Source organism: Gasterosteus aculeatus, chromosome 11 (assembly GCF_964276395.1).
Source record: "Gasterosteus aculeatus chromosome 11, fGasAcu3.hap1.1, whole genome shotgun sequence".
Classification (NCBI taxonomy): domain Eukaryota; kingdom Metazoa; phylum Chordata; class Actinopteri; order Perciformes; family Gasterosteidae; genus Gasterosteus; species Gasterosteus aculeatus.
In genome coordinates, this window is record NC_135699.1 from 9911196 (window position 1) to 9938276 (window position 27081).

The 27081-nt window shown below is 43.7% G+C and overlaps 1 protein-coding gene across 1 annotated transcript; it reads left to right on the forward strand.

Moving 5' to 3' along the window:
- The first annotated feature begins 808 nt into the window (after positions 1–808).
- On the forward strand, positions 809–27081 carry gcgra (glucagon receptor a). Its single transcript, XM_040191853.2, has 14 exons — positions 809–1101; positions 17557–17717; positions 18159–18255; positions 18813–18920; positions 19031–19125; positions 19324–19418; positions 20005–20194; positions 20829–20988; positions 21133–21193; positions 21728–21797; positions 23444–23532; positions 23635–23779; positions 24066–24107; positions 24216–27081. Exons 2-14 carry the CDS (start codon positions 17664–17666, stop codon positions 24579–24581), a joined length of 1572 nt encoding a protein of 523 aa, XP_040047787.1. The 5' UTR covers positions 809–1101; positions 17557–17663; the 3' UTR covers positions 24582–27081.

Below are 27081 nucleotides of genomic sequence, written 5' to 3' on the forward strand. Positions count from 1 at the left end.
GAAAACCAGCAATTGGATGAGAAGCTCTAGCGCTCTCATGTCTGAATGGTATGAAGCTCCATCCAGCCGCTTGCTAACTTAGCTTAGCATTAGGACTAAGCTAAGTTAGCAGAGGGAAACAGCCTCCTTTGTCTGACAAACTCTACCGGGACCTATGAAGCTATGAAGGCTTGTTTTTGTATAAACAACTGTTTTTATATCGATGGAGAAACGAGATACAAGGCATTGATTGGTCATCTTTAGAGGTGCTGACAGTGAGATCTTGTTTGTACTAACAGTGTACTAATTTGTGTAATAATGCTAAGCTAAATAAACTAGTTGGTAGCTAAATTAAGTTACCTTTACAGATGTGAGTATCTTCTCATCTAAGTCTCGAGAAGAGAGCAATCAACACAGCTGCCAAAATGTTAAACCGTCCCCTTTTCTTGTAAATTGCACTTTTTGAGTCTCCTCAATGCATATCATTTATAGTCCTTCTAAATATATCGTTATCGCTTATTTTGGTTGAGAAATTGTATACGAATTATCCCTTATTTAAAACGCGGGACTTGATTAGCATATTTAAGACACATTTGCATACAGCTTGTAATGTGTCCAACACGCGGTGTGATTTAACACGTTTACCCTCATTGGGGCTGAAGTCCTATTTGGCTTGTTTACGACACATCATGATGGTGACAAATCGGTCAATATGTGCAACACACACACGAACACGCGTATGCACGAGGGGTCTCCGTTCTGGTCCCCCCCCCCCCCCCCCCGCCCCCCCTTCTCACTCCCCCCCAACGACCACCCATCCCTGTGACGTCACACAGCAGCGCGGAGCTCGTGTCAACCACGACCAGACGTGTAACTCTTTCAATTGAATTACCCTTCCAAGACCTTTTATTTGAAAGGTAAAACAACAAAAAAAACAAAAAAAGAGAGTTAGGGTCTTCGCCGCCGGACAGGACGGAGGACTAACACGCACGCGTTAGTTTATTTTGAAAGTTGGATTAAAGCGGAGTCTCCTGAAGTGGGAGGAAATATTGTCTGCCAGATGCTGCCCAGAGGATGAACACTACACATTGGAGACATCAGCGGAATCCGGGGCTGCCAACGGTAAATTTTACAAATATTTAATCTGATGATATTTAAAAAGAAATGAAATATGACTAACTTTTTAAAACAATATCGCTGCTTTTTCATATTATTTAGCGTGCAAATGTTTCTTTCGGAGTGCAATTTAAACGACTTTTTTTCGGTCACGTTTTTTCCTCACATGTCGGGACGGTTTAATTTCTGGAATCAGACTTCCAGCAGCTGCAGTTAGTGGGACTATCGCTACTGTTCAAATAGCTGTTATCAGAAGCAGCTCCGTCTGCCAAACACACGTTGCGCTGTAACGTGAGTTGAGTTCATGTCAACTGCATCTACATTTGCACGATGCACGGTTTGATACGTTGACATCACAGGAACTGCATGATCACAAATACTGCACAGTCTCTCAAACTATTTTAGTTACAAAATAGGTTTTTGCTGCATACAATCAAAACAAAACTGTATATTGTGGCGGATTAATGAGAAGCAACACGGATGCAGGGAATACTAGTGTACAAATACAAAGAACCCTTATTTTAAATTACTCTGCATGCTGTCAAAGGTGTGTGGTTGTTGCAGTTAATTCTGTGTGAAAGTGTTTTGCTCTCTGCAGACGACATTGGCTCAGTTAAATGAATCCAACACAAATTGAAAGAAAAAATGAAGCATGTTTTAAAAAACAAAAAATAATATTCTGTCCTCACACATACTTATCAAATATAGTAAAGCCATAAACATATATATATATATATATATATATATATATATATATATATATATAATACATGTTTACATTTCTTGTTCATACATTTATTTCACAATGGACGTTGCTATTCTAAGAGCTTTCAAACATGCATCCTGTACTGTGCATTAGGAAAATGTGTCTAATTGTGCACCAGTCTCCACATTATGTAACAAAAACATATAAATGAATTGTCGTGGGAGTCAATGGTCCAGAACTCATTTTGATCCTAATTAGAGCCACTTAGGCAGCTTCAAGCAAAGCGAGAGAACATATCTTACTCCCTTGTGTAACTTGTATTCCGACTTAAATACAGCTGGCTATTGCTAGATAAACACCTCTAACACACACAGCTAAAGAAACATAGGTATTACCACCCCGCACATCTGTTGCAGTGCTGTCGGGGGATCCACGCTTCCTGCAGAAGCCTCAGCCGATGTACTCCATGAATGAGGGATGCCTTGCAGTATGGCATCTTTAATGGTCATTCGTAAACATTATTGGACATCGCAGGTGCTTTAATGCATACAAAATACACATCAGTGCAGCTTTGTGATGCATGAAGCAATCCTCTGTCCTCTAAGTGATACTTCATTTAGCAGGGGGAACTATTAGTTCCATTATGCATGTGGATAGCTGTGCTGATTTGGAGATAGCGGTAGCATTTTTTCATTTGAGCCTCATATGCATGCAGCACAATGTGCATTCGAAAAGACTCGCCAGATAAATGGCCCGGGACTGTGAGGTGGCACAGACTGTGAGGTGCTAAAACTGATAGCAGTGAGTGCTTTCTGACCTCCAACCCTTTGAGTGCTATATGCATCTATTCCCCACACAGTTCATGTGAGAAAAGATGCATTTATATTCACATTCAAATGACTCACCTCTCCTTTGCTCACTCTGACAATGCAATTTTGCCCCTTGAGCAAAGCAGCATCGGTATCATAAAGCGTAATCTCAGCTGTGATTTACCATTGAGGTGCGAATGTGGCTGGAAAACTATTCTTGTTCAGAATTTCTCTCCCCAAACATACCAAATATAAGGTACACACACACACACACACACGCGCTAAGTTGCGGACGTTTGCTTTGTCTGAGGGGTTAGGGTCTCAAAGATCTGTATGTTATCTCAGCAGTAGGCCAAAGACATGAGTAATAGTTGACTTACATACCGTTTGTCTCACATGATGAAGGGGAAAGGAACAATCAATTTGTCAGTTGGTTATACGTTGAGCCTTTAAAGAAACTAATGTTGAAGTCTTAAAGAAAGAATCTGTAAACCGGTATACCACTTGAGCACTTTGAGGCTCTCCTCGTCCACAGACTCGTGCTCGTCCTCCACGTCTTTGATCTGTTGCTCGCTGAGTCGCAGAGACCAGACTTATCCGGGCTGTAAACAATCAGCTCTGTGGCTACTGAAGAAATACGGTAAAGACGTCCAGTGAGGAATAAATCAAAGATGAAGAGAGCACATGACAGAGATCAATGACTCCCTGAACTTGCGTACATGGTACATCTTGTTGAGATGCCATTGGTTTGTCCGGGATGGTGCTTTGCATAACATGTAGCATCCATCTAGATTGAAGTTTAAGAGATGTGAACGCACGGAGGAGAGGACGGATCTCTGATGTCTCGCTGCCCTTTGTGGTTTCTCGAGTATGAGCCGTCCGACGAGCTGATGGACGAGAAAAGAGAGAAACACACAATGGCTCTTTGTGTTTCTTTCTGCGCTCCATTCTACTGGGGAGCTAGCAAAGAACAAGCCATAAGGATAGAAAACAAAAAAGAGGGGAAAGAGAGAGAAAGAGAGAGAGAGAATCGGGAGATCTGCAGCCGGGTGGCGGCCTGTGGCGGTGCGGAGGACAGGTTGGACGGGGCTGCCGGCAGCCGTCGAGTGACAGCGGGCGTCCTGTGCTGCTCTAAAAGCTCCGGCACAAACAGACCCCTGCGACGGACCCGGGAGGGCCGAGAATAGCTCCCACTGCAAAGAGCTGTCACTCTGGATCGCTGCGGAGTGGCGATAAGGGCCCGGTGCGGACGCCGCCGCTGGGCTCCACTCTGCCTCGTAGGCCGTTCGCCTCGCGACACCTTTGCGGGCCTGTAATCAGCCTCATCACTGTATGCGCACGCGTTGGTACGAGGTAAACAGATGACAACACGCAATGACACGCGGCAAAGTCATCACCCCGAGAGGACGCGTGCATCTTATTTTTCTATGGGGGCCGACATTCTGACTTCAGGGGGAGTTATTTCCTCTTGTGTCTGGTAGAGTTTGACCTTGGATCAGATGATGTTGGTCAAAACACTTGAAGTCTACTTTTAGACTACTTCCCTTCACACCCTCATACAGACACACGCATGTGCTGTACATGGTCATCCACATTCTACACTAAATCCGATCAGAACCAATGCCCTCCTGTTGGCGGCAGGAAACATTTACCGTTTATTGAATAGAAATCGACTCCCTTGTTGCTTCAGGACACGGTTTGGCGATTTGGGGTCCAAATTTCAGGCGCGTGCCGGGTTAAACTGATAAGTTAAGAGTTTATTAAATCACACCCAACAATGTGCCAGCACTGTCAGTTCCTCTCATGAACCGCTTCCCGTAAGGAGCTCTTTACCTCTGGGGGGGAAATCAAATTACTTTTTATTCAGCAACAAATGCACTTGAAACAGAAAAACACGTAAACAGCGGACGCCTTTTAGTTAAATACATTAGAAAAGACACGTCAGGTCACAGCTGTGTGCTCTGAGCGGCGTGCCGGTTCAGCGTCCGCTGCCTCTCCTTCTCAGGAATCAGATATAAAGTGCAACGCATTCCATCACTCACTTGGGTCTGGGTGGCTGCCAGGGGCTTACCTTCCTGCCCCTGTGAACAAATCCGGACAATGTTTGGATGCCGCCAGCTCTAAAAGTGGAAAAAAACGACAAGATTAATCAAACAGAGACAAACGTCTGCGCATGGCGGACAAGGTTGTTTGTTTCTGCGGTGCCGCTTAAAAGGGTTTTGTTCACAAAAAGCAGCGAAAAGGTGTTTGTGTGTGTCTCACCAAAAAAAAACATTGCGTCGTTCGTCATTCCCCTTAACCACACAATGAACACAAAAACCCCCCCTGCGATATGTCAGTTCATAAACAAGGTGAAAAACAGAGACGCAATGATTTGGAGAAACCCGTTGCATCCATTCATGTTGGTTTGATAATAGGTCATAGGACAAGAGTCAGCACGTCCCCGTTGGCCCTCAGCCAGCAACCGATACATCCAAATCTCGTCTTTACTCAATCTGTTCAAGAAGATTCCACAAGGAATCCTTGGGGGATTATAGCGTCCCAGACGTGACGCCCACGGAGCTGCCACAGTTAATGAAAGTGCACAGACTCATTTACCCATTATTTAAAAATCAATACCCTCTCGCTATTATTGTTGGTATTGTTAATAATTACTCATTCTGTTTTTTCATTAGCTGTGACAGAGTATGAGTTTCTGTGGTTTGTGGCAAGCAATGCCCTTTCTCGCATTTCACAGTATGATCATTACATTTGCACAATATTTGTCAGCAATGCAACATGCACTATTATTTATAAAGAAATCACAATTATGTTGCCCAAATTGATGTATATGTAGATAAAATGACACTGAAGCAGTCTTGCATTACTTTTTTAAAGAGAACAACAGTATTTTTTGACAGTTGTCGAAACATGTGTTTGTATCTTAGCGTTAGACTGACTGTGACACTTATTATATATTATATGTCTATATACGAGACATATAATAGCTTATTATATAGCTTATTATGTAGCTTATCATATAGCTTATTATGTAACGTTACTAATGGGCTTCTGGCCCTCAACGTCAAAAATCTGGCAGGACACAAAGTGCTTAAAACCTTGCATTTCCCACAGAAGAACAAGTGCTCAAAATCACAGAAGGTCCTAACAAAAAGCAACAAATACCGTCTGCAGCCGGGTCACTCGCGTCCGCTCCACACAAACATTAGACCTCCCAAATTTTCAGCCAAAATACAAAAATTCACGCCCACCTAACGATTTCCTCACGATTTAAGATTTCCCGGGATTAATTAATTTAAATCTTGATACACACAGAGCTGACAGAAGTGGGATTTTATAGCCGGTGTTAAATGACGTCGGAGTGAAACAAGACACCGTCTTTCTTATGAGTGACCTCAAGTCAGCTCGGATTTCATGATTTAAATCAGCGACTTATAACTTGATTAGGAAATATGGTAAGCATCTTGAAATACTATATGTTAACTGTCAGCAGCGTTAATCTTTTTAAAATGAACAAAGCGCGGCACTGAGAGTGGAGAGAGGTATTTGATACTTCAGCCCGATGCATGTGAACTACTACAACGTCTGTGCTCCCTCACATATGTTAACGCTTAACATTACTTACTGGGGTCCCTGGTAAATTTCCCTCTACAGACCATCATCCTGCCTATTACAGTAAACTCAATCAAAGACAATGTTTCGGCGATCGGACTGAGTTATCCACCTCGTATCTGAAGGTCGCGACTGGAATTATCTGAGAGGGCTCGTCATGTCGGCCGGAGCGCATGCAGCCAGTGGGTTGTGAAGACGGAAACACATCAACTGTGCTGTCTCGTGCTCTAAGATGAATCACACAATCAGGCTCAATGCGGCTGATTACTCACTAATGACCGACCTACAGGCTGCAGTGTGTTGACTGAACAAGGCACGGGGCTTTTTTTTCCCCGGGTCATTGCTGGTCAAGTTGTGCCTCGGATTTGAGAGTTAGAAATGGGGTCGTGTTCGTGTTCACGCTCACTTAACCTGCTGCTCTTGTGGGAAGCAAATACCTCTCCGGCGTCTGCAGAAACATTTCCACCAAGTGCGCAGACCGGAGCACAGAGATGTAAGCGCACGGAAATCAATAGCAGCAGAGGAAGATTAAAGGCAACAAAAAGGTTTTTGCTTTTCTCTCAACTGCTTTGTAACCCCGGAGGAGGTAACGGTATTGAGCCATTTTGTGTTTGCTCAAATCCACAGTGTGCGGCACTAAAAATAACCCCTCCTCTCTTACAACATGTGTGTGAGTGTGTCGAGGGTCAAGTGTAGCTCCTCCCAGCTCCCCAGCACGGCCTATTATCGCAATCAAGGGCGCAAACAGCGGCAGCTTTCTCTCATCAGCTGCTCAACTGCAAACTGTTGCACCGCTGCCGTTGCCGTGGGCTTTGGGCCGCATGGCGTCCCCATGACAACGCCTCCTCCGGTCACCGATGGGATGTAAATTCTGGTCCACCGCTTGCATAGGGTGAACTTTTTTCTTTTCTATGCAGTTCCTTGTTGATTTTTGTGATCTTTGCTATTGTGTGGTAAAATTATTACATGGTTGATGAATATTAAGGTGCGTCTGTCCAATAATTGGAATGTGTTTAATCCTTCATCGAGCATTGACAGCAAAAACAGCGATATTTCCGCGAGGCTTCACAGGAATGAAGATTGTAAGCAAATTTGTATAAATATATAAAAAAATGTTGATAAAGTACATTGTTTTGAGATTAGTGATTTACATTATTAATACAGAGAAAAGACCAGATCCTGATTCTCTTTCGGACTTTATGTCCCCAGACATTGACAAGTAGTGTTGTGATGGTTTGCTTTTATTAGGTCCTCAAGCGACAAATGCATCCAGTAAAATAAACCAAAGAGGAAAAACGGAAACATAGTACTTTGGGTAATAAAAAAACAATTTTTAATTTCCTTGTGTATTTTATAAATAAAACTGTCGCACAGAAAAACAAATAGTAGTAGTAATAGTCTGACAAAGGTAATTGCTACATAGTTTGGGGGATCCGACCGCAAAATGTCTGATCACAACCGTGATCTCAAACAACCACAATAGTAAAGCAAAGCTCATTACACATGAGTACGTTTTCAACACTTCAAATAATCCGAAAAGCTAAACAACCCTTCCACTAAACCGTGACTTTAGACTATTTATTACAGGTTTTGCTTTCCAACTGAGCGTCAGACCTCGAGCAGAAGCTGTGCTTGTTTAAAATGATGACACCACAGGAGGAGTCTTGGCTTGTTCCTCCAGCTTTAAGGAGAAGATGTGAGTAGAAACACATGAGCTGTGGATAGGCAGAGCAGCGTGTGTGAATTTTAAAACAAGCAGTACGAGTGTGTAGTTTATGCGCTGTGAGCTGTGCAGCATGAAGTATTCACAGTAGTGGTGGAGATTATTCCCACTAGTGGGAGATAAAACCTTTTGTTTTTTGTGCTACTCACACGTTGTGTGACATTAAATATTAATATGAGATACCGGTAATGAAACTCTAGAATTGCCGTGTGTGATATGAAAATCCTTAACAGTCTCATAGGACATTTTGCAAAAGACACTCGTGCATAATATTTTAATCAATTAAACAATTATACTAGTATTAATTACAAAAGCAGAATCTCAGCTGCCGACAAACCAGTATGTCACGAGGAGACAGGGCATCTAAAAAGGAAAAAAGAAAACTACTGAAACAAAGAAAGCATCAGACAAGGAACTAATTATCTAATGAAACACGGGTGAGGTTGAAATCAGACACAAAAATGTATACAGACAAGACTTGGTACCAGCTGTCTTTATGAAGTAGGTTTAAAACTTCAAACATTTCAACATCTTTGGTGAACTTGGAGTAAAAGAAAAAGTCCAAATGTCCTGAACTGAATCCAGGAGTCAACAAAGCTGCAGCGCTGCTTATGATTAGTGCGGCGACAGGTTAGCGGTCTGGAAAGAGGGCTGGATGTAAATGAAGGGATTCAAATCGCAGACAGCGTCTGAATAATGTTTTCCAGAGGAGCGTTTTTCTCTGTGTTAACTTTCAATGAATGAAGCTTTTTTTCTTCAGTTTTCCTTGGCGGTGATTGTTTGTTGAGTAGGAAAACAACATGTCCTCCCACATGCGTCACCACAGAGGCCGCTGATGTCAGTGTATTTTTGAGCCCGAGGGGCGGGACGTGGGCCTCCACATGCTGTGTACACACACACTTAGACACACACACACCTTGTTGAGGGCTGTCAACAAAAAGGGAAATAGCCTCTCGCTGTACAAAAGTGCCTCTTACAACAACAACAAAAAAACTTTTACAGGAGGAAGCCATTCATGCATGTTTCACTTTTAGCCTACCAGCTACACGTGCTACCTACAGTCTCACCTGACCGTGGCTGAACGGTGGTTCGCGCCTGCCGCCTCCACGTCTCTTTCCTGTCAAATCTCCTCCCATCCTCCAAACGGCTGCCATTAGCTGAGCCGTTCAGCGCACACCAGCACAGTGCCGCTATGTGGTATCATTCGAGCTCCCCGCAGACCCGTCTTCAACTGCCGAGGGTCATTCGAGAGCTCAAGGCGGCCTCCGACCCTTCGGCTAACGCCCTTTTATAGCGTGTTTGGTTATCTCGGCATCACCGACCAGAGAAGCTGTGTTAAACATTCTGCGACAGAGCGACGCGCTCAAAGTTGTGCTGCGCGTGACTCATCGCGTCTTCGTCAAAGAGTCGTAGCAAGTTGGGTTAGTGGGAGTGAGTGTGTTCAGTTAACAATACTCATGAGGATGGATGAACAATGTGTGAGCGCGCGAGTGTGTATGTGTGTGTGTGTGTGGTTGTATTTGACTGCCTAATTAGTCTCCGTTTGCTGATTACGTTACCCGCATTACCAAACCACCTACATGTTTTTAACAGTGCTGCTGTACTTTTCCCATTCATCACTTCTATTTTTATCTGTTACTTTATTTCAGAAAAAATAAGTTACGTAGATTGTTTCATATGTTGTTGTTGTTAAATGTTTAATTTGTTTGTTTCATTAAGTTTTTTTATTTACTCGAGATTTACTATCACTTTTTAGTGATAGTAAACTAAATATGTTTGGAATTTGGACCTGTCGGATTGAACAAGACACTTGAAGGCATCGCTATGGGAATTTAAAAATACATGTTTTGATGTTTTACAGACTCAATAAATAATCCCCAAAATTAGTAATGGTTTATTGACGACCTACTAACTAGGTCATAGTTTATATTAAATAGTTACATATTCAAGTGGCATGGCTGTATTACAGCAGCACACAAACCCCTGGATGAAACATAAAGAGGATACAGAGGGAACGTCGTTGACCTACATTTCATTTAACACAACCAGAGCCGCATGCGGTCCCCCGCGCTCGCTCTTGCGTGCGATATTAATACGTTGTTGGCATCGCAGCATCTTTTCCTACGGATGCCTGAAGATTTCGATGCTGCGCAGCTCATGTCGCGGTTCTCCTGCCGCGATGGGACGCAGGGCGTGTTAACTAGTGAGCTGCACCACGGCTTGCCGACCTGAGCCATGAGAACGCCGTACGTGTTAGTTGACTGACAACATACAGTCCAACATGGTCGCTCTCTGTTTGTGTGGTTAATTCATTCACAAAGGGTGAACACGCAGCTCTTCGCGGGACAATACGGCAAACTTAAGGGCTGTTTGTGCCTCCCTGCAGCTCGGACGATAACTAAAGCGCACAGCTGCCCGACCGAGACGCCTCTTTTAAGATTAAATGCACAAAGCCTCTTACAGTTTGTTTTGTGCCTAACAGGCACCTGGAGACAACAACAAAACAACAACTTAGTATGCATGACATAAAAAAAGAAAGAACACGAGACACCTCTGGCGAGCCAAAACTATTTCGGGAGTATCACGGAGCACTTGAAGCGATGTTAACACAACGATGGCACAAGTGTGAGTCTGTGTTTGCGTGGGTGCGTTGAGAGAGTCGGCTGAGCGTAACGTGTGTACAACGGAGAAGACGGAGAAGTCTCTTCGCTTTTCGCCGCCGAGAGGCTGAGGGGAATCGAGTTAATGTAGATCAAGGGGCGATACGGATGCTACGAGGGGGAAATGGAGTGAGATAACACAGCCGATGGAGGGGAGGATGGGCGGGAGCAGGTCGCAGCCAAGTGGAGTAAAGACAAATTGCCACAATCTACACTTTTTGTTTCACAGTGGGGAGAAATGAATGTAGCTCAGAAGGCAATTGATTCCACATCCACATCCAGAGCAGGGGTCCACAAACTTTTTCCTGTGAGGGCAAGAAACCTTTCCTTTCTCTGATGGGGGCCGGGGTTAGTTTGTAACAGAAAAAGTGTGACGATCGCAGGGGTGCCCAAAAGCCACACATAACTAAATATTAATAAGCCTTTCCGGGATCTTCACAGAAAAAAAAGTCAGGAAATAAATAATAACACTATTATTGAGATAAATAATAACCAAATAACCCTCTCTGGTTATCATACTTGTCTTTGTATTCTTGGAATGCCGCCACCGCCTCTTGACAGACGAGACAAACGGCCTTTTCTTTGCATTGAACAAAAAAACAATCGTTTGACGACTGCAGGTTAAATACGCTGCATTCTGAATCAATTTGTCTCTTACCTAACCTTTTCTCCATCATTCCGTTCTATTTGACAGCGGCTAGCCTAGGATTTGCGTGGCCAAACTGATAAAAAAAATCATAATGCGTCTCTGGTATCTGGCCGTATCAGGCCCGCGGGCCTTAGTTTGGGGACCACTGATCTAGAGCCACAACGTGCGCATATCAACACGTATCGCTGAAACTGTATCCAAGCAATTTGTCATGCAGTGTGACGATCTTATAGCAGATACAGTTCAGGCAAACAGCAGACTGAGGCTACACACACTCGTTGTACATTCATTGTTCGCTATGGTCCCCTCAGACGATTTGGTGATAACAATAAAAACAAATAACACAAGCAGACTTTCTATAACAGTGGTGATTAAACTTGATTAACGACCCCTGTAACGTATGTCGCTTAAAAGCTTAAGTAAAGTAAAGTAAAGTCTCTCTTTCCTGTCGCACAAGAGGAGATGTGGCGTTTGCTGTTAAAAAAAGAACTGTTTTCGACATGGAAATGAGAAGAAACCTACGAAGCCGTTATCTGTACTGGCTGGCTTTATTGTTCACTCGACCCTTTTTTACCCGAGCTGATGGTGTTGAAGAATAATAACCTCTTTTCAAATGTTTGTGTTTCCATTAAGGAGTCTCTGACCTCTTTTTCTGCAGCTTCTCCTTTGTTATGTTTTCAGTTATGTCTATTTGTAGTTACCTTATTAACATTTAACATTACCGAGGGCTTTGCCAATTCCTCCTCTCAACATATTACACTTTAAATAACAGGTTCTTCCTTCTCTCTTTATTTCTATCCTCTCTATTGTTGGTTTTGTTCTAGAGCCTCCTTTCGGTCCCATCAGTCTATCGGTACATGTATCAGGACCAGTCTCATTAGTGTCCACATGTCTCTTTGAAGTTTAGATCTGCTTTGTGACTCTGCCAAGTCAGATTTCATTCTTTGGGGACAAACTGTATCCTGGGACAGTGAAAGGCTGTTTTTTCTTTTTTTTAAATCTGTATTTGTTTAATTCCCAGAGACAGATGTCCCCTGTCCCCATCGGAATCAATTATGCTGGTTTACCATGCGGTTCTGATAGCAATGTTTGTTTGTCACACGGCGGCCCCGTCCCTAAACATCAGCCCTTATTAAAGCTATGCAATGCTGTTCAGTGTCAGTGCAGGAAAGAGAAGTCATGTTGGAACTCAAAGCCTTTTGTTATATTATTAAAGGTAAGTAGCTTGAAGACAAAATGTTTAATCTTGCACAACAAAATGGCCCTGCGGTAGCATTTGTTGTTAAATTTCCCAAATATACCACAATGCCAACATGCCAGCATGAACCCTGAGAGATTAGCAACAGGATGAAGACATTGCATTTAATGCTTTTGCAACCTTATCATCCATCAATCAGTTTCCCCATTAGTGCCATTTTTTGTCTCGTGGATAAAAGCCTCCCCTCACGTCCGTACATAAGTAGACATAATCGTTCTCACCGTTTATCCCAAGCGATTATCCCTGACCGTGACGCAATCGCGTGGATGTCTTTATTCATGTGTCCGCTGTGAAAAAGGATCCTGAGTCACATCATTTTATCACATCACTTGCCACCACCAAGTACTGCATTGTTAGATCTCACCGGCTAAACTACCTCAGTCTTATTTTCAACAGCTAGTCTCTACGGCAATGTATCTGCAAAACGCTTATAGCAGCCAAATTATCTTCAGGACAAACCGTTTCTTTAACCCTAAACCTTAAAAGTCTAATGTGGGCTCCTTTCTCTGCCAGTGACGATTACTGCAAGTAAATCTGGGATCCGCGCAACTCTGTATGAAACTGTACAAACAGAGCAGGATGGTAAACATGGTAACAGATAGTCAAAGGCTCCCTGTAGGGCTGTTGTTTCTTCACAGCAGGCACAGATCAAAAGGTCCAACACACCTCATCAAAGAGTGTATGAAACCCGCGTCCAACACCTACCGCATGCATGCACAACAAAGAAAAGCCCCGGACACACTCCCACTGTACAGGTACATCTCAAATGTTATACAATCATCTGTCATTTTCCACCGCCCACACGTATCCGACGGGCCGAATACGTGAGCCAGCGCGCAGAAGAGGCTCGGCGCATCCAGCTGCCGGACGCAGATGAGTCACACTGGGCTGCTCCACATTCAAACGGGGTCAGTGACAGACGTTTCGAGCAGGTCAGAGGTCAGCCACACACGGCGGGAGAAACCATGTGCGCTTTTGTGCTTAACGTTGTTTTTTCTCACGTGGTCTACTAACAATTAGTGAATCACTGTGTTTGTACAAATCGTATTATTTCATAGAGTACTTTTTGGATCATTTTAGTATCGTTTTGGACATTGAAATAACTGAAAACCATGAAGATTCTTCTGGTGACATCCTTGAAAACACTTTGCATATTTTAAGAACATCTATTTGAGTGTTTGCATAATCGAATGATAAGTGTTGACGCTTCAACAAACTTCCTCCTACAACATTCATCTTTTACATATATGGTACAATATCCCTTTGACTTTTGAGCACACGTCCAGAACGCATGCATGTACAAACAACTCGGTCCAGTCAAAGAATCAATTAGCAAAGTAAGGAACACTTTAGCAAACACCTAAAAGGAGAACAACGAGCATTTTCAAAACACTATTTAGCTGAGTGAGGCGTTTACCGACTGGACGATTGAATCCATCATACAGGACCAAAGGACCAAATAAGGCTACTGGCATGGTGAGCATGCGGTTACATGGTTACGAAGAAAATATTTTATCATGGAACATCAATCCCAGTTACGACCTGGATTATGTAGACTTGAGACGTGAGGTATATCTTACCACTACGATGCAGCTTTCTGAAGTAAAAGTGGAAAAACAAACAAAAAAACGCTGAAATGCAAAGTATTGTTGATCCATTCGGATTCAATCTGAAACATCTCACAGAAAGAGAGAGAAACCGAGACTGAGTCAGGACCAAAGTGAGTTTTCAGCACATAACATTATCCTTTACTTTTACGGGCAAATAGCTGAAGTTGATCATTTAACACAGAAATGGATTAGAGTGCTATCCAGTCCGAGTAGTGCACCCTCTTCCCCGCAGCACCCAAATGGCAGAACATATAACAGCACGATGATCGTCCTCCTCTGAACTTTGCTTCACCTTGTTACCAGATAGTGAGCCGCTCACTCAGCACTGTTTCTGCTCAGTGTAACATCTGCAGCCCTGAGGTACGAGTGGCTTATTAAGTCAAAGAAAGGGAAGCGGGAAGAATACAAAAAGCACTTTTGGAGTCGGGCTTCATCTGTTCGGTCGAACTCTCTCTACAAATTCCACAAACAAAGTTAGATGAGTGAATGCTGTGAGAATAAATGCACGGAGGCCTCGTTAAAGGAGAGGGCAGTTGTGTAAGATGGGTGATGCGGCAGGATTTTTTCCTCACTGTCACTAGCACCTCTGCATCAGGGAAGGCTGCATGGTCAATTGCTGCTTGGGGACATTTTGTGAACTGGCCGGTAATTGTGTTTTCCAAGAGGTTTGTTGTTAATCCTTGCCGCTCCCCTTCAAACCGAAATCATGCACGCATCCTCTCCTATTGTAATTCTATTTGTCAGACAGTGAAATCAAATGATAGGTAAGTACTCTGGACCAAACAGCAGTAATTGTTCATGCCCATTGTATTGAGCCATCCGTTGTGCACTTGAACAAAGAGCATTTTGTTGTTTGGGACATTCAGAGAATTTGCGTCATTCGTTTGAGATCGTCACTTGTTTTTTTTGTGCCCAAATAGAAATAAACAGCGAGGCGCTAATCAAACGAATCGCGGTCTGTCCTTGGAATTAATGGGAGCAATGGGTATTTAGTATTTCAGTTTCAATTTTTCACACATCCCCACGAAGAGGTAAAACATTTTGGCTTCAAAAGACATCAAAGGAAAAATAGTTAAACTGCCTGGAAATTCCCTCCGGCTCCTCCATCCAGCCCTCAGCTTCCACCTCTTAAATCACATGGACAACAATAGTAAACCCTGGAACAGAGAGCTAACGTTGGAGAAGAGACTTTAATATGTCCGGATCTACTGCGGGAAGAGCAATTCACAGCTCAGCGGGAGCCCAGCGGTGTCGACCCTCGTGGCATAACGCAGGATATACGCGCTCAAGTGGCCTCACACCTTCAGGCCCTTTAGTTCCACTCCAGCTATAATCCCACTGAAAAGATTCTGCATATTGAAGGATTTTGGTAATGAAAGCGCTCTGGGTTTCCATTTGTGGTCCCGCCTCTAGTCAGAGAAGTACTGCGTTTGGAAGGGTTCTGCTTTGCATGCAATGTTAAACGGCCCGTGTGGAGAGTAAGAGATGCAAAATTCAATGTAGCTTGTTTTTAGCACGGCTAATCGGTTGCTTGTAAGCATCTTCTCGTAAATCAAATGCCAGTTTTGCATCTCAAACCGCTGATCCGACTGTGAAAAAATAAAAGAACAACGAAAGTCTACACAGGATACCCCAGAACACCCCCCCCCCCCCTGCACAGATTACAGAGCGTAATCTGTGCAGATTTGTATGTGACAAATCTGCACAGATTACGCTCAAGAGATTTATGAGCATATGTCCTCGGGGGGCGGAAGGGGGGGGGTACCTTTATAAAATCCTCTTATGTTCTGGCTCTTTTGTTGTTTTCTTTTGCCATGTTCACATCAGGAAAAGACTCACTTTGTGTTCAGCCTTGGGGCATCTAAAACTATGCAAATACATGAATGAATCAAAGCAGAAAACTTCCACACGTGTTGTGCAAGACGTGAATATTCGTAGGATGCTGATAAGTGGGCCAAGGAGTGAGAATACAGACGGGTCTTAAATCGGACTGTCAGCTAATTGTAGCAGTGCTTCACTTAAAGAGACTTTTATATGAAAATAAACCATGATTAAGACTTTACCATTGTGGTAAATGTCCACAGCTATAACTTTACGGACATACTAAGGTTTTTGTTTTTTTCTCTGCCTTGCACTCTTATTTTGAAATAACCTCTCTGTTTTAAGGGTTAGGGACTGAGTTTAGTTAATCATTCCTCCTACTTGCTGCAACGCTGCAGAAAGTGGTGCAGGTGGACTGGTTTGTTGGGAAATTAGCCTCCAGATGTTGTAAGGGGAAGAGAGAGAGCGAGAGAGCGAGCAAGAGGAGGCAAACCCACGGAGAACCGTGATACCGCCACATGTCTGTCAGCCTCAACACATGCCTACCTTTTTAAAAATGCCATTAGGGTTAATAATGAGCATTAGTGGATGTTGGAGTTTACAAATCCAAGCCGACATCTCATAGCAGAGATGCGTCTTTGTTTCCAGCCGCTCCAGTTGGTGTAAAACTCGTACGTTAGGTGTGATGGCATTTGAGACTGTTGTTGTGACCTCAACACGTCAGATTTTGTTAAGGGCAAAGCGACAGTGCTGTAACCTCAGCTGGACAGGTGCTGACCTGATGACAGACCAGACAAGAGTAGCTCTGATCCACGAGGCGCCCCGGGGAAATCCTTCAGTCTGTACTAGGAGCTAACGCTGACTGCGTCCTGTGGTCATTCATTTAGAAAGTATGGCTCTCTGAATTGGATAATATCTAAAGTGTGCATCCCAGTAGAGCTTTGTAATATATAGGAGGGATATTTACATTGTGACTGGAAGATGACATTCAGTCAAAATGCTGAAGAACTGAACCGAGGCTTTGTTTAATACACTGTTTGACACACTGTCCATCTGTCACGACACATTGTACTCTTATCACTTGAGCAATACGTCTAGTAAAAACAAATGACAAACTCATTGACCCCCCCCCCCCCCCCCCCTTCTCCCCTTGCTGCCACGAGACTAGAACAGAATGGAATTTGAAACGTTTTAGCCAAAAATGTTTCTATGGTCAAGGTGTTTTTTGCAGAAACGTTTCAGATTTCCTTCTGTTCTCCGGCTTCAAACTAAATCTCTCGGGGGGGAGTTTGAGGCATCGGTCGATACGCAGGTGAGTGACCTCTGGCACACGCCGACACTCGCTCAATCAAACTCTGGCGGCCGTTACAATGAAGGTGGACAGCAGCCGACTGTGACTTCCTGCATGGGAGCCACAGCTGTCTTATTGATGGAACAAACGCCATTTTCGCCACGTGTTTGATGTTCTGGTACTAGTTCAGAGTCCACTTCGGCCCTCAAATATTGTTGTAATCATGACCCAAACCTTCCCAATTTTGTTCCTCTTGTTTCATTGCAGCCAAGTTAATAAGTGGTGTGTATGAACTTTGACTGCACGTCTCTGTGTCATCCAGGCAGTGTGGCGAGCGTAGATAACCCCCCCCCCCCACCCCCCTTATGAGGTGAAAACCCTTCCCCGTCCTGCAGTATCCCCTCCCAGCACCGACAGCAGGAACAAGGGATGTCACGGCTGTTTCTCTTTTCGGCACTGCTCATTGTCTCCTGCAGCATTGAGGTAAGTCAGCACATACAGGCCGATTTATCCCAGAGATAAACGGCCCCCACGTCAGTCCGGGTGCTGCCATTAGTCATTGGCCTTTGCTGCGCGGGGGTGGGTGTTGTTGCTTTAGCTCCGCGGCCTTTCTCAAACATGCCACAGAGTTGTAGTGTGGAAGCCTAAACAAACACTCTGTCCTTGTCGATGTTAATCACACCAGTATTACAGTGTGGTGATCAGCCCCTCCATAAATGACCACAACGCATTAGAGTGGGACACTTTTAGAATGGGATGTTTACAGCTACTGTATATATGAAGTGACGTGAAACAAATGATTGTAAATTCCCTTAGTGCACCTGCTTTGTCTTCATGGTTTGTGTGTGAGAACACTGAATTAATGCACAATAACAAGTGCCCTTTGTGTAACTGGACGGTTTTGTCGCACCACCGTCTCCTTAGGTGTCTCCTGCTGCTTCTCTGGATAAGCTGAAGGAGAGTTGGAAGTTGTACATGGAGGAGTGTGACCGCAACAACAGTCGAGACCCGCCAAGCAGCGGTGAGCTAGAAATGCTGGAGCTCATGTTTTACGTTAAAACCTGCATGAACTGATTGTTATCTTATGCCGAGCAGCTGGTAATAGTTTGGTTGCACTGTCCCGGGACAATTTGCTTCCCCTGCTTCAATTTGCTGCCCGACGTTCTCTGCTTTCTGGCTCCAGCTCCCACCCATCAGCAGCATTCAACTGCACGCCCTTCAGTTACAACCTGTGAGCTCGTGGAATCGCATAAAATCACACGACACGTCCCCGTTCACCCCGATACACCAGTCCAGTCATCCCATTATGGCAACGGTGAATTAGCAGGAGCTGAACATCCACCTTTACATGCGCTAGTTGTCTGTGATGAAAAGATGAGGAGTGTGTTAAAGCAGGAGGTCATGTGATTGATGGAGGACTGATGAAAGACCACGATGTGTACAGATGTTGGCCCTCACTTCAAAGATATTATTCCACGACGATCTCGAGGCCATCGACAGAGACAAACTGCTTTGATTGGATGAAAAAAATGGCCCATATTTCAAGGTTTATTATTATTATTATTATTTTATTCCCAGGCCTCGTGTGCGAGCGGGAGTTTGACAAGTACGCCTGTTGGCCCGATGGACTCCCGAACACCACCGTCAGTGTGTCGTGTCCTTGGTATCTGCCGTGGTACAATAAAGGTAAGAGACTCGACGGCCAGCGGGTACACGCTGCACTGCATCGTTGCTGCAGGTGCACTTTGAAGTATCCAAAATGACGGGACTTGAAACCTGCGTGTGTCTGTGTGCAGTTCAACACGGCATGGTGTATCAGGAGTGTGACGCCAACGGCCAGTGGGTGACAATGAAGAACACCAGCGAGTGTGACTCTAATGATCCAAGTCTGGTAAGAAATAGCTCTCCAGTGTTAGTTATTGTCTACAGAAAAGTAATGATAATATGAATATATATACAATGTATTTCCCATTAAATCATTTAAAGATCAAATATTAGATTCAATGTTACCACTAAAACTGCAACTTCCGTTCTGAAATAAAAGAAACAAATCCAAAGTCTATGTGTTTGTTTGCCTTTTCATTTACAGCAGTACTATGGCCATATCCGGGTCATGTACACTGTGGGCTATTCCTTATCGCTGGTGGCTTTGGTGTTGGCGCTTGGCATCCTCATATTCTTCAGGTAATACAGATTTTTGGTTTGAATAATAAAAAATATGGATTAAAGCATGACAGTGGATAGAACAATTAAATGCATTAGGTAGAAATCTGGTGAAATATACTTCTTTGCTCAGTGGTGGAGTTGAATCAAATGATTTATACAACATACACGTCTGCTCATTCAATACAAGGACCCAGTAGCTTATACTGGGCACAGCAAGTCAGGCTCTCACCATTCAACATTACATCACAGTGTAAAATTACATTTATTTCTTGTCTATGAAACATCCTGCAAATCCTGCAGTCTTCTGATGAAAGAAGTAAATTCTCCTGCTTTCTTAACAAATATAGAACAATTTGTCAGCTTTAAAAAGGTGCTGTTGTTTCCCATCTTTGTGATAACTAGTTGTTGCCTTCAAATTCATATTTGAAATATCTCCTCATCCAAAATAGGGTAAGCGAGTGAATAACCATTTATCCCTAAATCTTAACCTCTCATCACTACAAATAGAACGTTGAATTGCAATTCAGTTTATCTGGGGATAATTTGGCAAAAGAAGAGTCATTACTGAGACAATTAGAGACAATTATAGCATTTCATTCAACAGGAAACTGCACTGCATGAGGAACAACATCCACATGAATCTGTTTGCCTCCTTCATCCTGCGAGCCCTGTCTATCCTCATCAAAGACGCTCTGTTGGAGGCCAACATCACGTCGCAGGACCTCAGCAGTGACCAAGAGCAGGGCTTTCCTCAGGCATCTATGCCTCCAGTGGAGCTGCTGGTAAACAATGAGGTCAGTGGTTATCCAACACCAAGTACAGGACAGACAGGGAGGCCCCAAATGCACAGACAGACAATATGAGGTGATGGTATTTAAATAGCACCAAAAAATAACCCGATTCACAAAGGCAGGGAAGTAAAGAAAAAAAACTGGATCTGAGGTGTTGTAGTGACATAAAACAGGGAAAGTGAGAAGGTGAGGTGAATGCAGGACCAACAGGTAATGTATATAATAATACTACATAAGGTCCAACAAAGATGTAGGCTACATACATAATGGCCTGGATTTGTGCAGCTATGATAATAAATGTGTATAACGGTATGCTGATAATGCCTTTAATAATGCCTTTGATACTCTTTTGAAAAGGCTAACGGACATACAAGGGAATTTAAGCAGCTAATTATTCGTAAAGGGGAGGGGGGGGGTGAACCACGTGGTTGCGTTAGTGTCGGGAGCTTACAGCTGCCACAGGCAGCTAAAGTTGCTGCAATCTCATGGCCGTTGGCAAAAAGTCTGCATCCTGGCGGCAGAAGGGGCTCCCATCTGCAGCAGCACTCATTCATCTCTCTCTTACTCAAAAATGCTTTGCATCAGATTGCTTGATATTTCATTGATTTATGGAATAAACCTGCCTCCTGTCTTTCAGACAGCGGTTAACTGTCGCATCGCCATGGTGATGATGCAGTACAGCATCATGGCCAACAGCTACTGGCTGCTGGTGGAAGGCATCTACCTCCACAACCTCCTGGTCATCACTGTGTTTACGGAGAGGAACTACTTCAAAATCTACCTGTGCATTGGCTGGGGTGAGCTTGGGGTTAGGAGAGTGAAAGGTTATGCATCACATGAGTTGTGCATGGGGGGAAATTAAAAGAGAGCTGATATATTAAATATATGATTAAATATATAAATGGCTGTTTTGAATTCGGACGGCTCTCATTTCTTCACAGGTACCCCGTTAATATTCCTTGTGCCCTGGGTGATGGCTAAATACCTATATGAAAATCAAGAGTAAGTTCCCACAATACTTCCTCTCTCTGTTCAATAACTCCTTCCATGTGTGGCTGCCATCGGAACCTGCCAAACATTTTGCTCCCCTGTGTTGACGGAAAGAAATCCGGCAGCCGGTCTTTCTCTTAAACATTTGAATGTTTATACTCACCAACTTGCGGCCAATTTAACCCTGAATTACCACATGAGGAGTTGGCTGCACCTGAACTTTTCACTCAAGCATTTTTCCCCATCTTCTGCAGGAAACAGCGTCAAAACAGCAGTGTTGGAATCGCTTTAATATTTCATGTACCGTGACTTAGGATCTGGCGTGCACTCTTAAACCGCCACTTTCTAAACCGCCAACACAGTTTGATGTTATGTAAAGTTTTAAAATCCCACCATGGTGCCGTCACTCTTCATCAGCAGGTGGAGGGAAGCTTTGTATTTTGTGGAACAGGGTAGTGCCGCGTGTTTCAGAGGGGGCCCTGTTTGAAAGCATGTGAGGTGTTTCCAATTGTCTACACTGAGCTTTCTTCTGTGATTTTATTTTAGGTGCTGGGGCCAGAATATAAACATGAATTATTGGTGGATCATCCGCTCCCCGATACTGTTGGCAGTTGTGGTAATTGTTCCTTCCTTGCTCTCTGTATTATTAAACCATTACATCCACTCTTTTCTCATTATCGTATGGCGATAACTAAATTGAATCCAAAGTGTCATACAGGTTTTTCTATGTATTCTTGCAATGACAAAGAAAAGTGCATTCACTCTAAAATCATTTTGGGTTTTTTCCCCATTCATACACTATTTCATATTTGACACCTCATTTATTCCTGAAATGTAAAAGTCAGTGTCTGCTTTAGGCCGAACATCTGGAGAACATCCTAAGAGTCAAAGGTTTTTGGATTAGAGAAATAAGACTTTTGACCCTTATCTATGCTGTGGCCAGGCCTTCGTTAGAAGGTGTCCTCTGCTGAACTTCTGTATGAGTGTGATATGTCCTAATGTCAGCCCAGCTACGCAGACATCCAGGAATGTTCCATGCATTAATCTTCCTACTAAGTGGCCTGTATCTCACAGGAATTCCTGTGTTTGAGTTGCCGCAGGGACGGCGGTGGGTGGGGGAGGGGGGGGGGGGGCTGCTTCCCATTCCAGTGTTTCCCTTTTTACCTTGAACCCACCAAGGTGCATGTGTATGCATCTGCAAGAACATGTGGTGTAGTTATTGTCAGACGGTTCGGTTTTGAATGGTTGAGTGGTTCAAACAAACACGGGACTTTGGTGCAGGAGATCCCGTCTGAAACTAAAAGCATGCGTTGACATTTTGTCGCATCACTCGCCGGTTAGTCACTTGGCAGCGATGTGAGTCATTAGTTATTCAACAGCCATCGCGCTCATTCCCTCAGCCTAAGTGGTTTTGTTGCCTGAACCCAACTTCCTAGTGGCATTTTGAAACAGTCTCTATGCATGTAAACCAGCGCAACCTGACATGCCCTCCCTGACCCATCCAATAAAGATGCTGCAGGGGTACATGGATGAAGCTCAGGGTCACTGACCAAGCAGCAACATTTGACAAGTTGGATATTGTACGCATTGCAGGGTATGGAAATAAAGTATTTGCAATAGTCAAATCCACAGCATTCTTCTAATTTTGATGGATGATGAGATGGAGAAAGCTGCACTTCTACCACACATTTGTAAGTGGTACGCATTTGTCTTATTCGGAGTCAAGAAGGATTTTCACATTTGATCCTTTTACTGAATAAAGCAAAACGTTTTTAACAAGCAATTACAAAATGCTCGAACATATGGACGCACTGTGTGTACGTTATGTCCTTTTTACTTTCCCCAAATTAACAGTAACATCTTAATTGTAAAGGTCACATCATGAGTGATTTTCATTAGAGGGACTCCTGCCGTTTGTTCAAATGTCAGCTGCTATGAAAAGGTTCCCTGATATCACTGCACTTTAATATCAATAGCGAGAAAGAGCAAACAATGTGGGTTTTTTTAGTTGTGATTTTTACGTTTTTCTTTCTTTGTATATACAGTACGTGGAGGTATGTGGATTTGCTTCTGGAGAAACACGGCGCTGTTGAATTTTTCAAATGTAATTTTTCAATGCAGCATAAACAAAATTTCCAAACTATACAAACTCGCGGAGGCCAAATATTCCGAAAGACACATTTTCAAAAGCTTTGCACAGAAAACCTTTATTTATGCAATGACAGGATTAATGTGAACACCACATGTCTCCGTCTTTTTCAGATCAACTTCCTTATCTTCATCCACATCATCAAAATCCTTGTGTCGAAACTTCGAGCGCACCAAATGCGATACACAGATTACAAATTCAGGTGAGTTCAAAAGTGAACGGTTTTGTTTTTTCCCCATCAGAAAATTCCCTTCACTCACTTTCTCCTTCTTCTCCCCTCGTCTCTCCTTCCCGTCCATCTCAGGTTGGCCAAGTCGACTCTAACCCTGATTCCTCTGCTGGGCATCCATCAGGTGGTCTTCATCTTCGTCACGGACGAGTCCACAAAGGCCACCATCTCCCTGCGTCTCACCAAGCTCTTCAGCGACCTTTTTTTCTCCTCCTTCCAGGTGACCAAATCCAAATCCTCTATTTAAATGATCCCAATTGATGAGAGGATTCAGTATCGACATTGGGGACCACACAGGGGGAAAAAAGCTGCTACTGCTACTACAGCTAATTAAATAAAGAAGTCATAATTCACACTACACCAAATTAACAGCAAAAACGCTCGGCTGTCATTGTGTCAAGTGTTGCATGGCAACACATTAAATAGTTAAAGTAATGTGTGAGTGAATATTGTAGCCGTCATGAGTTCATGATCGGGGACTGACTCAGTGTTGCTTGTCTCCACAGGGACTCTTGGTGGCCATCTTGTACTGCTTCGTCAACAAGGAAGTGAGTCTTTTTGTTTTTTTGCGACAAAAGCATCTTCACAAAAAGCGAGACTTTCCCCCCAGTAATCACATTAACGACGTTTGGCTTTCGTCTCCGCCCGTCCTTCAGGTGCAGTCCGAGATCCTGAAGAAGTGGAAGCGCTGGAAGCTCGGTAGGAACATCGAGGAGGAGTACCGCCACACCTACAGCAACACGCACAACACCAAGACAGCCAGCCTGCTGAACCACGTCTCCCGGCTGCCTCATCTCCCAGACATCGGCAAAAGCTCGTCCCCCATCTGCAGCCCCGAGGAGACGCGCATGCTCGTGGCCGGATGCGACAACGGCGCGGCCAGCGGCAAAGGGGCGAGTCAGTGCGCCTCGCCTACTCACGAGGGAACCGTCAGCAACTGCGCCCTGCTGGAGGACGTCAGCCTCACGGACAAGGCGCAGCGCTACGAGGGTCAGAGGGAGAACGTGGAGAGCCACCTGTGAGAGGTGGCGGGAACGTGAACTTTATGAGGAAAGCAGCCTCGGGCCTCTCGTCCGACGCGCTGCTCCGGGTGGCTGTGAAGAGCTGTTAGTTTGCTGAAGTGGGCCCTTGTCTGAAGAAGGATGTCGCCTGGAACGCCAAGCGGGGCCCTCAGCCCTCTCCACAGCCACGGAGACCGGAGGACAACGCGGCAGACTCCCACGCTGAGGAGTCTTCTGTGCTTTGGGCCTCGCGAATGGATTCCTGTAGATGTTTGTCGGACGGCAGAATTAACTGCTGCGCTTTGAAGCAATCCGGCGTTTCAAGGCAGATAAGCCATGTGAAATAATGACAAAAGAATAAAACACGTCAACCTCAAATTGCAACAAAACAAAAAAAGAAGAAAAGAAACAGGGTCATAGCTCGAGCCGCTGCTGTACTTTGTGCTGTGTATCAAATGTGTGTTCTGCGGTACAGGCGGCTTAAGAAAAACTGGACATTGAACTGCCGACACAAAAAAGACCAAACAAATCATTTAAAACAAGATTTTAGGGAACAAAGTTTTTTTTTCCCCTCCTTCTTTTCCCCCGCTTCGCTCCGTTATCTGTAAATGGTTTCTTGTCCGCGACGACTTTGATGAAAATGTACAGAAAAAGAAGAAAAATTCTGCTGGATGAAGCTTAAGTGGACCACAGACCCCATTCAGAGCACATTGGCAATTGGCAGCTGCTCTCGCTAGCTAATTCCTGGCTATATATAGACATTTAAAGAGGTAAAGAGACGCCATGGGGCCAGTTTTAAATATGTTTACCTGATCATTGTTCAATTAAGTGTTTTAAGAAGTATGTTTTTTTTTTTTATACCTTGGAGCCGATTGTAGAGTTGTGACTGTTTTTATGCCAGTTGTGTTTTCAAAGGAAATAATTGCAGTTCTGTGCCTTTAAATTAGCCCCCCCCCCCCCCCCCCTCTTGCTATCAAGATGTTGTCTTACTCATACGCCCTGGCCTTATTTATATGAAGTTCTACACGGTAGCCCACTCAAAGCCGACAGCTGACAAAGCGTGCACTCAGATCAAGGATTAAAAATACACGGCAAACAGACGTTAACTGTGAAGCCACGCATGCATAAAGTATGACTCCACCACTGGGACTCAAAGGAACACGTCAACTCTTGCACAAAGGTGTTTTTTTAAAGTCTAAATAAAGTTTCATGATGATTTTGCATATTTGTTAAGTTGTGTTAGTTATGCAGTGCACTGTATAATCCCATGTGCAAATGCCAGGAAATCTGAAAGCTTGTGTTAATGATGCATGCCGTTACTCTACAGTGTTTAATATTCAGACAAATAGAACAAAACTCTGTCCTCTGAAAGCAGAACAAAACCTCTAATGGCAAAGAAAGCTACATTTTACAGCGGTACATTTTCTTTTTTATATATTGCTTTCTTTTTAAAGGTAGGAATCCTCCATCAGAAAGCTGCCCAAGCTTTTGCCTGAATTAACTCAAACTGGCTTTGTATGTATGACTATTTGTACAATGTTAATTTAAAATTGTTAAATGATGTATATAAATAGATATATGTGTTAAACAGGTGATTTATTGGATTCTTGTTGATATTGTACTTGGATATGTACATTCTTTCCTGGTGGGTATAAATGGGTATAGTTTCAGTAATCCACATTTGTGGATGTTGGATGAATCATCAGCTGCGGCCAGTTAAACATCTGTGTTCCCACAGAGCACAGCGGCTGTTATGAGTCCCCCTCTAACATATACAGTACGGCACCACATGACGTTCCCACAAGTCATGCCTATATAAAGGCATAAGTACAGCTACGCATTTCATTATGGAAGCGACTCAGTGTCATTTTGTAGTTTCAGAGCTAAATTAGAGCGAGACATTAGCCGGTTTGTCGTCTGGGTAAAAGCCCTGTGCATTGACATTAACACGTTGAGTCAGTTTCAGGCCATTTTCATCAGCGTCTGCTAAGGATTGTAATAGAGGAGGCAGATATCCATTACTCAGAACTGAGCTGGCTGCGTTCACACACTGGCGCTACTGTTGCCCAAAAGGTGGATTTACACTGTTTTTCTCATTTTCCAGGGCAGGAGAAATTCCCAGATACTGACTCAGTAACAAAGGAACGTTATGCACCTTGAGTAAAATTATTATCAGTAGAGTATATATGTTTTGTCATAGTATATATTGCTAATTTTATTTCAAACGAGTACATGTATTTCAAGCTTTGACCATAACTATGTATGTTTCTGAGGCCAGCGGCTTGGGTCACTCCCCTTTCTGGACCAAAGTGGTTCTGTCTGAATGTATTCAATAGGAGCCGAAATCAGTGCTCCCTCTCGTTTTCTTTTAAAAGGTGGTTATGTACAGTACTCTCGCTGTGAGGAACCAATCAGTAAGAACTGACTGTGTTCACATGTATGCTGTTCATCATATATTGTGTCTGCTTATAACTTTGTCCAAATGGTGAAAGAATAAATTACAATGTATGTGAAAGAGTAA

Bases quoted from the DNA above. Each gene is read 5' to 3' on its own strand.
- gcgra (XM_040191853.2), top strand. From the start codon at position 17,664: ATGTCACGGCTGTTTCTCTTTTCGGCACTGCTCATTGTCTCCTGCAGC. The intron at 18,921-19,030 runs GTAAGAGACTCG...GTCTGTGTGCAG, and splicing joins TCTGCCGTGGTACAATAAAG to TTCAACACGGCATGGTGTAT. The intron at 23,780-24,065 runs GTGACCAAATCC...TTGTCTCCACAG, and splicing joins TTTTTTTCTCCTCCTTCCAG to GGACTCTTGGTGGCCATCTT.